Source organism: Aquila chrysaetos, chromosome 15 (genome assembly GCF_900496995.4).
Source record: "Aquila chrysaetos chrysaetos chromosome 15, bAquChr1.4, whole genome shotgun sequence".
NCBI lineage: Eukaryota > Metazoa > Chordata > Aves > Accipitriformes > Accipitridae > Aquila > Aquila chrysaetos.
Window position 1 is genome coordinate 4,170,657 of NC_044018.1, and position 16,289 is coordinate 4,186,945.

The window sequence follows — 16,289 nt, forward strand, 5'->3', positions numbered from 1 at the left end:
CCGTCTCAACTCACCTTCCCATGGGTAGCTTCACCCGGCTGGATGCTGAGGCCAGGAGGAAGAAGGCTGGGAATCAGAGAGGGAAATTCAATCAGAGCGGGGTTTCCAAATCCCCTAGGTTCCCTTGGAAATCTCAGCTCAGCACCCTGCCTGCTGGTGTCTAACAAGCCTCTCAAGGAAAAAGATATCAAACCCCAGGATTTATTATTAATCAGTCCAGCTTCTTAACACCTTCTCCTGTGACCTTGGTTGCTAGGAAGTTTGTGTCAATACACAAAAAGTGAAGTATTAATAGAAAGAAAGAGCAGCTGTAAGAGCTCTGCACGGAACAGCATGGCCAGTGCAGGGGCTGCCCTTGCAGGACATGCCAGCCTGTGAAGTCTTCCAGGCTGCATGTCTACTAACGAACCAACCTTGCAGGGCCCTTTTCCTGCTTCTGCAGCCATGCCCATGCTATTAAACTCAAAACCAACCTCAAAAACTTGGTCACTGCTTCCATACTGCTCATTGGGAGCAGGCACCAGCCATGCTGACTCCTGACCCATGCCTGGGAATTGTTTGGGCTAATATGAGCTGGTCTGAGTCAAAACAACACAGGGGATCATGTTTGCAATTTGTGATCCATGGAGATGCAATGCCCAAGCCCTTGATCCTTTTATTTCACTCACAGATTTATCCACAAAGTCTGAGGCACAGGTTGGCCTGTAGGCAGTGCTGAAATCCTCTTCAGAGACTTTCCAAGCCTGGGAGCTTTGCTCCAGATCCTCAGTATTTGCAGAAGTCCTGATTTGCTTTCAGCAGGAGGTTGATGGTGTGAGTGGATAAACCATCTCCTCTTGGGCATACACGGTTTGAAAGTTGCTTGGGAGGATGACAAATGCAATAGGTAAGGGCTGGAAGAGGACACTAACTACTGACAATACCAAGCTGGAAGACACAGACCTTTCTCCAAGACCTGTGTCTGGCCTGAGTCCCTAAGTTCAAGCACTTTCATGTTGTTCCCACCCACTGTGTGTCCAGTATGGCACACCTCGCGTTGGACAGGAGGCTGCTTATTCACAGCCGTGTCCAAGAAGAACACGATGCTGCTGGTCCAAGCATGAACTCCATTAGGCTTGCTGTTCCCTAGGGTGTTTTATGTTCTATTTACAGGTGTGGGTGCAGGAATTGTGAGTGCAGGCAGCATTCCCACATCGCTCCCTCCTGACAATGCCTGACTTTTTGGTGAGGAGCAGGCAGGAAAATCTGGTGCCCTTGGCGTGGGGTGGTGCATGCACCAGCAGGACTGGGAGGGAAGAGGGGAATTCCCAAGCTGCTGCAGACAAAGTTGCTAAACTTCGCTTTATCCCACATTATCCTCCCCTCAGCTGTTCAGCTGGGAGATGCCACGTGGTGTTCAACAACTGCTGCATTCCCCTCGCGAGGTGGCTGCCGTGTGACGGCTGGGGGGAGCACGAGGGGAGCCCTCGCTTGGCTCCTGCAAAGCTCTTCTTCCATCCCAGAAATGCTGCAAGTCCTGGGGAAACGTACCGTCTCCCACGCTGCTACCCTTTGAGAGCACCTGCCTTGCAAAAGGCCCCACGGGCACCACGCTGCCGTCCCCCATTTTACACGCAGATGACCTGAAGGTGAAGCTGTTTGGCCAAAAATCATGGGTTAATAAGTGGAAGAGCTGGGAATAGGTCCTACATCTCTTTTTCCTGTGCTCTGCCTGCTTGATTGTGGCCTTTCGCTCAAACGCAGGGGGTGAACAGACACCGGTCCTGGACCTGTGTCAAGGCAGGGACAGCTTGGCCAGCCTTGAGTTGTGTTTCGAGTGGTAAACAGGTCTTCAATGGCTCCATACTTCCACCTAGTGACGAAGAGCTACTGCTCACACCTCCTGCTTTTCTCTCTGTCCTTTCTGGTTGCAATGCAGGAATGTTTCTCAGATTCCGGATGCTGAGCCTGCCCGTAAGGCTATTTCTACTCATACGCCTAAAATCTTCAGCCTCCAAATGAATAACTGCAAATAAACAAAACCAGATGGCCTGGGGTGACGTTTTTCTGCAGAACTTTCCTTCAGCAGGAAAAAAAATTGCTTGCACACAAAGACAAACATGCACGTATTCATCAAATTGTACTGCTTTCCTCTTTGGTGGGTAATCATACCTAAACGTGGTCATCAGCTTGTAGTGGGAGAGTATTTACAATTCATATAACAAGAATCCTGTGTGACTCAACAATTCCTCTCCTGATCTGAATTATAGGCCTGTGATTCTGGTTATTAAGGACAATGTTCCCTCTTTCTTTTCATGTTTCAGCTCCTTCAGGGGGGTGGTTCCCTATGCAATGTCTTAACTAATCTGCAACTTTCTGCAAAGAATAAACTTCTTATCCAGTCAAATCCTTTGGGTCTGTAAACCTTGGACATTTTGTTGAGTTTTTCCTATATAAAGCCTTTCCTTAGGATTGGATCACAAAATGCTGTACAGAATGACAGGTGATAACTCATTTTTTTTGCTCACTATGATCTAAAGACTTTGAGTAACTGAATATGTTGGGAGCAGAAAAGTGAGAGTCCTGAGGGTAGCAATCATAGGATGGTTTGGGTTGGAAGAGACCTTAAAGATCATCTAGTTCCAACCCCCCTGCCACGGGCAGGGACACCTTCCACTAGACCAGGTTGCTCAAAGCCCCATCCAACCTGGCCTTGGACACTTCCAGGGATGGGACATCCACAAATTCTCTGGGCAATCTGTTCCAGCGCCTCACCACCCTCACAGTGAAAAGCTTCTTCCTTACATCTCATCTAAATCTACCCTCTTTCAGTTTAAAGCCATTACCCCTTGTCCTATCACTACATGCCCTTGTAAAAAATCCCTCTCTGGCTTTCCTGTAGGCCCCCTTTAGGTACTGATAGGCTGCAACAAGGTGTCCCTGGAGCCTTCTCTTCTCCAGGCTGAACAACCCCAACTCTCTCAGCCTGTCCTCATAGGAGAGGTGCTCCAGCTCTCGGATCACCTTCATGGCCCTCCTCTGGACCTGCTCCAAAAGGTCCATGTCCAGTGAAGACTAAGGCAAAAAAGTCTTTAAGTACCTCAGAATTCTCCATGTCCCAGGTAACCAGGTCTCCTATTTCCTTCTGGAGAGGGCTCACATTTTTCCTAGTCTTCCTTTTATCACTGACATATCTATAGAAGCTTTTCTTGTTGCCCTTGATGTCCCTGGCCAGATTGAATTCTATCAGGGCATTAGTTTTCCTAACCTGATTGCTGGCTGCTTGGACAATAAGCCTTAACGACCCTGATCAACCTCACCTGGGACCCCCATCCACACCCTGTCCATGGGTCAGGAGCCCTATTTAACCTCAGCTTTGGGCCTGCAGTCTTGCTCTAAGCTGTGTTGTAGGAGCACTAGTCTTTGGTCCCATGGCTCGTCCTGCTTTCTAGCTGGATCATGGGCCTGTGTTGTAGCTGAGCCTCTGGCCCTGTCTCCTCTTGCTCCTGAGGGAGGTCCCTGGAGGGATCCTGGACCTGGTCCGTCCCCTCATTTGGGGCTGTCAGTGGACCCTGTTACCAGCATCTGGCTTTGCTGTGTTCGAGTTATCATCTTTGAACTGTCTCTTCTTTGGCAATACTTTTTTGTTTGAGAATTCCCTCGGGTCTTCTCTTTCTTCAGAACATGTTTCCAGTGTAATTCCAGCTAATAAGTAAACTGAGTGTAGGCTACTGAGCGGGGTAGGGTTAACTTTCATTGGGTTCCTGTAATCATTGGCTCTACGCAGCTGAGACTCTGGGGCTTGGCCTAAGAATAGACCAAACACAACTGGTTCCACTGCTGGGCAGAGCTCCAGAACTTCCCTGAAGGCTGATTGCCCGTGACTTTGTGCCACTGTGTCTCTGAATTGAGGCCGAGGAAGAACAAGGAAACCTGTTTCACCTCCCTTTGGGGATGAGGTAAGAGCATGCATACATACTGCTGTTGTTTGACTGCTGCACGGTAACTCATTAAACCGTAGTTATGCTGTGGTGTCTGAGAGCTTCCTCTGAATTTCAGTGGAAACTTCCATGAAGGCATCCATACCAGTGCAGGGGCTCAGCCACCCATCATGTTTCTGGTGGCTCCACTGAAAACCAGCTGGGCTTCAAAGAGATGGGTGCAGAGGTGGGAGTAGGGATGATACCCACACGGCTATTCGGTACCTGATGTAGGCTGAGCTGGGTCTTCCCTGCAGCCAGTGGAGGCACATGGTTCTCCGTGGGGTGAATGATAACGTTGTGTAAGTCTACTGCACTCTTTTCCACCACTGGCTGTATAAGGATCTGCAGGGGTGTAGATACTTGAGATGTAGTAAGGGGTTGGAAAGCCCTTTGGGCAGAATTCCTGCCAATGCAGACACACATGCAGAATGCCATGGAAAAATTGAATTAAGAGTATATGTGGAAACCTTGCAGTCCACTTGCTGTGAAAGTCACTCCCAGATTGGATATTGGCATATCAAGAAGCAATTCCATCAGTTTATCTGTCATGTTGTAGGGGAAAAAAGAGGGTAAAATGGACTCGTTGTCCTCCTGTTGGAGGATCTAGTCATATACCAATGGAAGAACAATTCCAGGTTACTCCCATTATGGTCATTAAAGACTTGGAACAAAACAGTTAATAGCAGCAAGTAGCTTAGGTTAATAATTAAGCAAGCCCGATGGACGGCTCTGAGCTGTCTGTGACAGGCATTGAGCCTTTTCAGAAACTAGTCTGGTGGGTTTCGGCACACTGTGACTCAGTTACCCATGCAGGGACTGAACGGAGTGCCTAACACCACCTCAGACTGAAAATTGTGGTAGAGCTGGTGTCAAAGGGATGGAGCAGTTATGCTGGTATCGAAGCCTCTGCACTTTGCTCATTGTAGGAATGGAAGAAGAACAAATTGAATAAGGTAAGTAATACCAGAAGAAGTCCTAATGAGAATGATAAAAGTAAACCTAAATGATCTTCTATGCACCTTCTTTGAAATGCAAGGTTCACATGCATCAGGGTTCTGGACTCTGACCCCTACAAACTGCAGTTATGTTAAAATGTGCAAGAAATATAGGGAGAGTAGGTACAGTAGGTCTTCTGATACAATAAGCAATAGAAGCTTAAAAGTTGGCTTTATGGGAACAGTGTGTTTGCTATAGTTATGGGGTAACTAAAGCTTCTGCCCAGCTCTCACCTCTGAGAGTGTTGCTCTCCAGTTGCATCTTTTCTAGGGTGCTAATGCACACTTCTTCCAGTGTGCAGCCCTGCTCTTACCCAGAAGTTCTGAGGAGAGTTTTTGTCTGAGATGTCACGACCATGATGTATAGGATTTGGATGATCTTAAAACCATGTTTATGGTAATAAGAACAGGGGAGGAAGCATGTGGAAAATGGTATCAGCTTTGCTTATAAGGTTTGCCTTTCCTAGAGGACCAACCAGCAGACTTGGTTTGTTGAACACCCACTGTGGATGCGTTCCATCCCACTCCAATCTTGCAAAAAAGCCCCCACTCTAAGGGAGGGAGAAGTGCTTTAGAGGCTGCACAGTATCTCCTTCAGTGTCCATTTTAGACCAGGAGTGCACTTTTGAAGTAAGTCTTCTCATCTCTGGATAAGGTGATTTGTTTCAGACCACAGAACTCTCTCAGTGAACAGATGTCAATCCTTCTGGATTAATTCAAAGAAAGATATGCACCAGACAACACTCCAGCCATTAATGGATGTTCAGTCCTTGGGACCAGGCTAGAGCTAGTGCTGTGCGTAACACCCCTAAATGCTTGCAGTGTGGGCGTTGGGTCCTCAGCACCGGTTGTTTTGCTCTACAGATGTGCTTCTGTTGGGTTGTGCAACAAATGTGGATGTGGCTATATTCTGGATTTTGTCCTCTTCTGCCATTATCAGCAAAAGCTTTGCTGCCCAGTCCTGAGGAGTTATTTCTGTTCTCCATTCATTCCCTCCCTTTCCCATGAGGTCAGTATATTGCTATCAAAAATATCCTAATTACCAGATCAGTATTGGGGGTCCCTAAGTGCTTGGAGAATGCTGCTTCTCTGACCTTTCACCAACTGCCTTGAAACTCTTTACTGCATTATCTGGCAAAGGCCAGACAGAAGGAAATAAGAGCAGAGAAGCAAGTTCCCTTCCCTCCACTTTTCTCTTAAGTAAAGAATGTGCAATGCCCCAACAAAATCCAGCACCCTTGGACGCAAGTTGACCACATCTTCTAATCAGTGTTCAAGAGCACCTTGTGCCTATAGACCACAGATCATTTCTCTGCATGTGTCAGTCCTTTTAAAAATGACTTAAAGCATCAGGTATTCTGAATGTCTGTAGCAGTAGCAAAGAACCAGCCCCCCCCCCCCCGCCTTTTTTTTTTTTTTCTTTGAATAATGTTGTTTTCTTTAATGTAGCTGGCAATCAACTCTATTGGCTTCATTGTGATGGGTCTTACAGACATTTATAGAAGCCAGCAAAGCAGACAGCGCTATGGACAGTTGTTTAGGCTTTCTCAGGTGACCTGACAGGCACTCACCGATGTACAAGAAGGCTTGAATCAGTGCAGTGTATATATTGAATGAAGCGAGACTACTACATGGAAGAACACATGAGCTCTTTGTACCATTGTCCTGCGGATGAACTGGGCCTTAAGAGAATTGAGGTCTTTTTTTTGTCCTTTTCTCAATAACTGACTGGTGGAGCAGGAATGTGAAAGGCTGTCTGCCTTTGCATCATTTTGTTCTTCTGCGTGGGGGACATGGATTATCCCTTTGAGAATTACTGATTATAAAGTGCCTTATACAGCGATTGTGAATTTTGTCCTTTAAGTCTGTCATGGTTTAAGCCCAGCCAGCAACTAAGCACCACGCAGCTGCTCACTCATTCCACCCCCCCCACCCAGGAAACAATTGGGGAAAAAAAAGTAAAACTTGTGGGTTGACATAAGAACAGTTTAATAGAACAGAAAAGAAGAAATTAATAATGATAACAATAAAATGACAATAATAATAAAAGGATTGGAATATACAAGTGATGCACAATGCAATTGCTCACCACCCGCTGATTGATGTCTAGTTAGCTCCCGAGCGGTGATCCCCCCAGCCCGACTCCCCCCAGTTTATATACTGGGTGTGATGTCATGTGGTATGTAATACTCCATTGGCTAGTTTGGGTCAGCTGTCCTGGCTGTGTCCCCTCCAGCCTTGTTGCTGGCTGGACATGAGAAGCTGAAAAATCCTTGACTTTAGGCTAAACATTACTTAGCAACAACTGAAAACATCAGTGTGTTATCAACATTCTTCTCATACTGAACTAAAAAACACAGCACTGTACCAGCTACTAGGAAGACAATTAACTCTATCCCAGCTGAAATCAGGGCAAGGTCCTACCATGACAACAATCTAAAATCTTAAATTAGCTTCTTACCTTATGATTTTATATTTGTTTGGGGCTTTTGTGGTCTGAGCTGAGTTTTAACAACCTAGAGATGTTCTCTGTAGGGGGAACAGTCCCCCATGAAAAGCAGGTGTCCCAGTCTCTGTGCTTGCTGGTGAGAATTTAAGGTTCTTGCTTGTTTAAAAATGTGGCTAAATGAATTGACCCATGGTTATTTCCATACTAGTACAAAACCCAGAGTGAAGGCAGTAGAAGTTGATGGTCTATATTTTTAAATGTTAGAACAGTTCCTGACATGGACTTTATAAAGGGAATGTGTGATATGTCTGGCTATGATAGCAAGTAAGACCAAGGAACCTCCTAGTCTACAAGGACTCAAATGTTTATTTGCCTAAATTATTAGAACAGTTCACAGCTGTTGTGGTCAAGTCTACCAGTGCTCTTCCAAACAGTTCCTAGGCACACCTGAGGAGCTAGCATGGGCCATTCCCAGTTTGGGGCTAGCTGTGTAAGGCTAGAGAGCATAATAGTATAGCCAGGTCCTGCCATTTGGCTTTGGAGCTGGAGAATGACCGCGGCACGATTTAGTTGAATGTAATAAATGCAACAATTTTGCATGAAGCAGCACAGAGCTAGGAGAGTTTAACACCATCGGCTCTAAATCCCGTAACTGCTTTCACTAATTCACCTGTGCCTAATGCTTAATCAGAGTCAGTCTCTTGAAACATGGCCCCAGTGGGGGAAAGCTCATCCTGAGCTTGGCTGGAGAGTGGTCTGCTCAGAGGAGCATATGATCTGTAAAGGTCTGTTGGGTGGGAGGAAAAAGAGTATGGTTTGCAATATAGTGATCCTTTATACTGTGCGAGAGGTGAATCAGTGTTTTCTCTGTGATTCCATGTTGCAGTCCATCTTGTCTGCTCTAACACAGACCATTGCTCCCACAGGTTTGCAGTGTGGAGACAGAGTACAGATGGAGTTTGTTTTAGGCTCCAGGGAAGGTCCTAAGGCCCCAGGCCATGATCCTGGAGCCAGACTCTTGTGAAATCCCCATCCAAAGTTCAAGATGAACCCTTGGACATCATCCTTTCTGAGTGCTGAGCTGATACTCTTTGCAGGTGGGTGATAGAGAGGTGTTGTCTCCAACCACACTGGTCATACACCACCAGTAAAATCCAGTGCCACTGGGGTGGATACAGACTGACTGCGAGTGAGACATGGAGAAGCATCTCTAAAAGGTGTTGAATATTATGGGATATTGCCTATAGCATACTGGACATTGTCTACCCTTATCAGTGGCTTTTCATGGCATCATTTCCATAGCCAGTGGAGATTTCTGGATTCATTGTTAATTTTCCCTGTTCTAGCTCGGTTCATCTCATGCTTGTTTTCATTCGTTTGATGATAGTCATATCACTGTTTGCATGTTTATATTAAAAGATCATGATACCAGTGTGTGCAATATTTGGCTTCAGTGATCAATACTGCTGTTTGGTGAGATTGCATTCATGCGCAGCTAAGAAGTTGGAAATCTCTCAAAATGTTAAACGGGAAACTGGATATCACTGTAAAAGGACTTCTGGAAAATTCTGATCATTGGCTACAAAAAAAAGAAGCCAGCCACTGGTTTATATCTATTAGCTTCAGAGGATGAGAGTCCCCAAAATAAATCTTAAATTACCTTAAGAATTTGGTGCCTTTCTGAAAGGCATTGCATAGCAAGTTACAGGTGACAATTTCACGAAGCAGGAGTTCATTTCCAGGCCCGTGTTTCTTTCCTAAGGACTTTGGCAAGAAAAAGCTGAACAGGCTGTCTTGGAGCCAGAAAAGGATATATTTTGTGGGCAGCCCTAAGTCTGGGAGAATGTACAGAAGTCAGTAAGCACATTTCCTTCAGAGCTGGAGGAATAAACATGAGGTTTATCACCTTTATTTTAATGTTTGAGGAGGACAGGAGGCTCGGATTATAGCTTGGTTCATCAAGTCCTGAAGGTATCAAACCCCTCTGAGGGGAAGCAGGACTATTACATAGGGAAGACAGTTGGGGAAAAAAGGATGAGCAATACCACTAATGTGGATGCCTGAGAAGGAGAAATGAGGTGAAGAGTGGGATCACAGGAGGACAGCTGTCAGACTACTATGTCTCGTCCCGAATGAGATCTTTTAGATGTTTGCATTACATTTCAACCTGATGTAGCTGGGTTGTTTTTGCAGTGACAGCCACGGGATTGCTCATTAAGCCCCGAGAGGGCAGTGTCGCTGGAGGAACGTGGATTACTATTACTCTGGACGGTGAGTTTTAAACTTTTATGAAGCACACAACAAAGTGAATCACAGAGAATCAGCTCCATTCTGAGATTTTTGGTTGGAGTGACAAACCCTAAGCAACAGAGCCATGGGCTGTGGGACCCACAGCATGAAATCTGCTTGAAATTATTACTTCATAAGCTATTGAGGATGGTTGCTTAAGTTCCTCCTAAGCAAAAAAAAAAAAAAAATCAGATTTTTACCTCATTTTTGCAGACATAGGGCTGGAAATTTCTTCTCTGCCACCTTTTTTTTTAAGAAAAACTGAAAATCTCCTCTCTTCATAGGTTCTGTGGTGCTGAAGCTTTAAAAACACTAATGATAAACGCAAGACCTGAGTAAAAAACACAGAAATTGATATGCCATGCTCATTTGGGCCCCCAAACAGCTGTACGAAGCTAGGCCTGATTTTCCACAGTGCTGAATATTGATTCATTGGGAAGCGAGTTGGTTTCTGAGCCAGCTGTATGTTTGGTTTGGCTGCTCAAGTTCTGACACGGTGTCATTTGTAACTATGATGAATGGTATTAGTCTTATTTGTCTGAATTTTGTGCATTCCCATAGAGATGATGAAATGGAGGGAAGAAAGGAAGCTCAGGTCTTCAAGGGAGATGTTTCCCCAAGAGCACTGTGTGGCAGGCAGAGACTGTCACAGCTGGGAATTCACATTTCAAGCACAGTCTCTTTTTTTGGAGGGGGGAACAGACAGCCAGGCCTTTGGGCAAGGGGAAAAACCTTCCTGGGACCGGGAGGAAATGTACAGTTTGCTGCAAATTGAGAAACCACTGATGTCATTTAAAGTGAGTCTGTGGGCTGGGAACCACCATTGAAGGCTGTGAGCAAAGGGAGAGTTGTTTGTAGCCACCTTCATTTCTAGTTGTATTTGATTATGTTACAAAAGTTAAGCATGCTAGTTTATGTTCAGATAAAGCTTGACTTTCTGAAGATTAAAAGTCTTTGGTCCTTTGGGCAGCTTACTCTGAAGAAATGGGCTAAGCAGATTCATCTTACAGCACAGGCCAACCTGATGTCCTGTCACCAAAACTATGCAAGACATCAGGCAATTCAGACTCCCAATAACTCATTCTTTACAGTAGAATACATGTAGGAGAGACCAAATACTTTATTAGAGGCAAAAAAATCCATGCAGCTGCATGCTGGGATGAACTTGGTCTTAAAATGTGTAGTGGTTTTGGCTGGGATAGAGTTAATTTTCTTCATAATAGCTGGTATGGGGCTGTGTTTTGGATTTGTGCTGAAAACAGTGTTGATAACACAGGGATGTTTTAGTTATTGCTGAGCAGTGCTTACACAACATCGAGGTCTTTTCTGCTCCTCACACTGCCCTGCCAGCAAGTAAGTTGGAGGTGCACGAGAAGTTGGGAGAGGACACAGCTGGGGCAGCTGACCCCAACTGACCCAAGGGATATCCCAGACCATAGGACGTCATGCTCAGCAATAAAACTAGGGGGGAGGTTGGCAGGGAGGCCGCTGCTTGGGACTGGCTGGACTTTGGTTGGTTGGTGGTGAGCAATTGTTTTCATTTGCATCTCTTGTCTTTCTTGGGCTCTATTTTCCACTGTCTTCATTATTTTTTTATCTCTTTTACAATTATTATTATTTCTTTTTAATTATTAAACTGTTTTTATCTCAACCCACAAGTTTACTCATTTTTACCCTTCCGATTCTTTCGCCCATACCACTGGAGGGGGAGTAAGTGAGCAGCTGCGTGGTGCTTAGTTGCCAGCTGGGGTTAAACCACAACAATATGGAATTACACACACATGATTTAAAAAAGCCTGATTAAGGGCTCTAAGCATTGCTGCTGAAGAGAAGCTGGATTGCACATTGAAACATGTTTGACATGTGTGACTGAATGCGAGTCATCCTGTCCTCACGGAGCTCTTCTGGTTGACTTTGATTACTTAGGCTCAACATCCCACCAGCTAGAACATGTGTCTTCAGCCAGCGTGTCCCACCTGGAGGTGTTCCTGGTGAATCCAGACCTGCCCAGGTTGCCATGTGATGTCTCTCCTCTGTATTTTGACTTACCCTCTGTAAGATGCAGAACAAGGTATGATCCATGACTATAGTGTGGGTGAGACCTTTCCATTTGTCTGGCAGGATTCTCCTTTTCTTTCAGTGTCTGTACAGGCAGTTTGTGAGTTTAAGGAATTCCTATGGCTGCTACTGTGGCTACACCTGAGCACCTCCTAAGCTGTGTTTCATTTGTCCTTGCTTCAACTTAATGAAGCACTAGGCTAGCTAGCATGAGTCTCAGTGAGGCATCTTGTAGAGGCTGGACTTGGATCCTCAAAGGCTTGTAGATATCTAATTCTTAGATGCAGAACTCCCAAGAAAACCTTGGGGGGTGGATTTTACCAGCCTTTGGTGTCCTGCCCAAGATCATAGAGGTTATGAGTAGAGAGGGAAACAAATATGGTTTCAAGCACCATCTGGGCAATCTAAGGTCCCTCCTTTCCATCCTGTCATAACTTTAAAGAAGATTGTTTGACTGGAAGACTAGGGATGTCTCAAGAGGCTGTAAGCGTGACCCTAATGGGGCTCTTCCGTCTCTTGCTGCTATGATTTGGCTGGGAGTTAAATCTGCTGAATGCTGTGCTGAGAAACCGTGTGCATTAAGGATGCAGCGTTAATTTATAAACCAGGATCAAGATGCCCTGTAGATCCAGGCAGCCCTGGGTTATTTTAATACTAATGAACAACAATTATTATCTGAGCATGTCTAATGAGCATGTCTCTGTTTTGCATTAACGTACAATTTGGATAGAGTTTTGATGTAGTCCTATCACCTTCTGCACTTAACTGTAATTTCTTGCTGTGCCTCCACATTTCTTTTAAATTGTAGTTTTAGAGTTTGGGTTCATATGTGCAAAGTTTGGGTTCACAGTGTAAAGTTGCTTTGCTCTATTTAAGCCTCGGTGGATCTGCTAAGAATAGAGACCCTGTGAAGGACCTGGCATTTTCTAAAAAATAAACCCAATCAGTATAAAAATAATATAACACATTTTCTTCCTCCTAGGTCTTCACCCCAGGAGGGTTTGTACTATGTGGAGGTAATCTTTAAAGGACGTGTGATTAACAACCTGACTGAGGTGGAGAAAGAAAACTATACTTTCAAGGTAACCACCAAGTATAGAAGTGATGATAAAGAATTCAAGGTCTCAGAGGGAGTCAAACTTCATAGTATCACACGGAATATGTTGAAATATTATCTCTCATATACTGTGTGTCTGATTGCATGTCAGGACAAGAAGTTAGGATGCTCCTTCTTAAAACCAGGTGCATCGAGGTACTCATCAGTCTGACACTGGATAGATTAGGTGACCTAAGTTTTTCCTGAACCAAAAGTCTGGATCCAGGTTAATCTGTCTCTGCACTTAAGCCACACAGTCAGAAGACCCTATTGTGTCAGAAGACCCTATGCTGGCTTCTTCTGGTGTTACTGTCCAAGCTGCAGGGTGGCAGCTGACAGTCTGCACTGACAGGTAACCGTGGACAAGCATACTTCCCATGGACACAGCTGGTTCCAGGAAAGGACATCTCTTCAGGTCTAGGACAGCTCTCCACACCTAAGATGAGCAAGATTTGAAAAGCTCAGACCTCCGCTGTGATTTCATATCCGTTGCTCAGTTATTTTGAGAGCTTGTTACTCCCGCCCAGACCAGTATTTTCCCTTTGGCTCTCAATGTCAAAGCACATTGTCTCAGGAGGTCGTTGGGTATGGCGGTATTAGACCGGTTAATGATGATGGTGTCAGGATCTCTTGCAGAGCAGAATCCTCAACCATGGCTGTGTGCTTCGGAATGACGCCTGGTGTGTTCAGAAGGCACGTCCCACCTCTGTGCTAACTTTGAGTATCGAGCAAGAAAGCCCAGCGTTTTCAGTAAATTGCACATTAAAGCCGAAGAGTCGTTGGGTGGTTCAGCTAGCTTAGAGAGTTGATGAAAAATCACCAGGGGATGCTGTTAATGAGGCACATTCCGAGCTAAATAAAACACAATGTGTCTCTTTGTTTTGGGACTGGGACCTGGGAGCTATGCGTATTAAAAATTAATTTTGCCTTCACATTAGATTGAAAAAGCCCGCTGCAGGCAGCAACAAGTCTGAACAGCTCAGAAGACTTGTGTCAGCTAGTGGCCCTAGCTTTCATCCTGTTTTTGGCTTCTTTCTCCGCATCAGCTTCAGCCCAGAGTATGGCATGATGTTGCCTTTGCTTCTTAGAAGCAACCATCACTGGAAGGAGTTCGTGGCTACTCATTTGTTTTTAACATGACCATGAGGAGGAGGGAAGGCAAAGACTGAGCTTTGAAAAGGAATGGGGTTCAAGGAAAGCTCGGAAAAAAACCCAACTTATGCAATGGTGTCTTTGATTTGATTCAGCAGATGAGCTTTTTATGCTATTTACGGGGCTGACAGCAGCCTCCATAAGTGCAAGTGAGGACAGGACAGAGCTCAAAGAGAAGGTGGGGAAGATGAGCGTGTCCAAAGAAGGGCAGCGAAGCTGGTGAAGGGTCTAGAGCACAAGGAGGAGCGACTGAAGGAACTGGGGTTGTTTAGCCTGAAGAAAAGGAGGCTGAGGAGAGATCTGGTCACTCTCTACAACTACCTGAAAGGAGGTTGTAGTGAGGTGGGGGTTGGTGCCTTCTTCCAAGTAACAAGTGACAGGACGAGAAGAAACAGCCTCAAGTTGCACCAGGTGAGGTTTAGTTTGGATATTAGGAAAAATTTTTTCACCAAAAGGGTTGTCAAGCACTGGAACAGGCTGCCCAAGGAAGTGGTGGAGTCACCATACCTGGAGGTATTTAAAAGACATGTAGATGTGGTGCTTAGGGACATGGTTTAGTGGTGGACTTGGCAGTGTTAGGTTTACGGTTGGGCTCAATGATCTTAAAGGTCTTTTCCAACCTAAAGAATTCTACTATTCTAAATAGCAGGTTCCAAGTTATTTTATTTACTCATATAGCCATAGTCCAAGAGCCCACCTTCCCCTTCCATAATTCTCCTTGTGGCTTTCCCAAGATATCCAGCTCTTTTTTTTATTGCCTGTTCAGGTACATTCCCACTGACACCAGACCACACTGTCTCAGCTACATCAGCTTGTTACAAGATGATATGCAGCTAACCCAGCACTGGATAATACCTAGTGTGCTGGAGACAACTCCTTATCCATAGCAGGAATTTTTTAAACACTTCCAAAGGGTTTCCACTGCCTTTTTATTTCCTTTAGTCCTGGGATCCGGATGCTCGATTTGGACATAAGGCACTTTTTATCTGCTGAAGCTGTCCGTTTATTTGTTCTGTTTGGTTTACCATCTTCCAGGGAGGGACAGGGACATTTACAGAAAATACTGGTTCCGTGTGAGTTAACAGCACGTGGAGGACCATGTGTGCCTCTGGTCACTTGACAGATGAGTAGTGCTCCCTCGCACAATGCCATTTGAATAGGACTGGTATCAGCCTAGGCAAAAAAATTCTAAAGTAATTTTGGTTAAAAAGTCTCACAGATTTTAGAGTCAGCTGCAGAAAAGGGGCAAAAGGGCTGCTCTACTTGTTGAAAATGCAGCCAAAGCATGTGCCGCATCAGGTATCTGTGTGTCTCAGCTACTTCGGGAGGCTGATGATGACCTTCCTCCACTTGGAAAGGGTCCCTGTGTGTTCCCCATCTTCCGAGAGGCTTGCTTCAAAGCACAATCCCTGTGTTCCTTCTTGGGCTATATTTAAGTAAAAAATAGTACCCTGTAGCAGATTTCCAGTATTTCCTTGCTGTTCCCTCAGAGGCCAAGGTAGCACTTTCCCAAAGACTGATGTATTATACTGAATTAAGATGGGCCAATACAAGCATTTTCTTTGCTACACTGCTTTAGGGTACCCAACAAGCTTGCTAAAGGCTAGCTGAAGTATTTCACTTCTGTGATGTAGAAATAGTTTTTAAGAGTATACTGTTGGGAAGAAAAATGGTGCCATAATGCAAGATAAAATGGAGGTCTCAATTTCAGATAAAGCATGGCTTAGAAATTTTATAGTGTATTAACCCATATCTTCTGGAATTAACTCAAGCCAGGACAGACAATTTGGGCACAAAAGGGGATGTAAAAATAGTAGTAAGCCATACTCTGAATGCAGAGGGGGCAAGAAGGGGATATTTGTACTTCCTTCTCAGAGCAGGACTCTGCTTCCAAGATCAAATCTCAAGTGTGAGTCTCTGAAATGCGGTTGCCAACTGTGTTGTGAGCAATGCATAATCAGATCTTGTTGGACTGCTGCGAAAATGACTGCCGTTTAACTACAAATTTCTCTTTGCAGTTCTCTGCTGCGCAGACACCTGTGGTTTATCAAATTAGTCCACCATCTGGCATCCCAGGTACGGGACCTTTCTTTAAGCTGGAGCCCACTTTAATTATTATTTCATGTTCCATACTGTCTTTCTCCTTATGAGGGATCTGTCTTGCTGGGGATTAAAATGGGCACCTCCAGAACTTAATGTCCAAGCTCATGCTGAACAGGAAAATGGGTTTGCACGAGGGGAGAGAGTCTACAGCACTGGGTACAAGAGAAGTGTGTAAAGCACAGTGA

The 16,289-nt window shown here is 45.0% G+C and overlaps 1 protein-coding gene across 1 annotated transcript in view; it reads left to right on the top strand.

Moving 5' to 3' along the window:
• Window positions 1-3,879: 3,879 nt before the first annotated feature.
• PKHD1 (PKHD1 ciliary IPT domain containing fibrocystin/polyductin) overlaps window positions 3,880-16,289 on the top strand; it is a 267,040-nt gene continuing 254,630 nt past the window's right edge. The window contains exons 1-7 of the mRNA XM_030037971.2: window positions 3,880-3,938; window positions 4,776-4,915; window positions 8,333-8,503; window positions 9,600-9,677; window positions 11,622-11,766; window positions 12,736-12,835; window positions 16,020-16,077. Of these exons, the coding sequence (XP_029893831.1) occupies window positions 8,452-8,503; window positions 9,600-9,677; window positions 11,622-11,766; window positions 12,736-12,835; window positions 16,020-16,077 (433 nt within the window). The 5' untranslated portion in view covers window positions 3,880-3,938; window positions 4,776-4,915; window positions 8,333-8,451. The remainder of the gene's footprint in view (window positions 3,939-4,775; window positions 4,916-8,332; window positions 8,504-9,599; window positions 9,678-11,621; window positions 11,767-12,735; window positions 12,836-16,019; window positions 16,078-16,289) is intronic.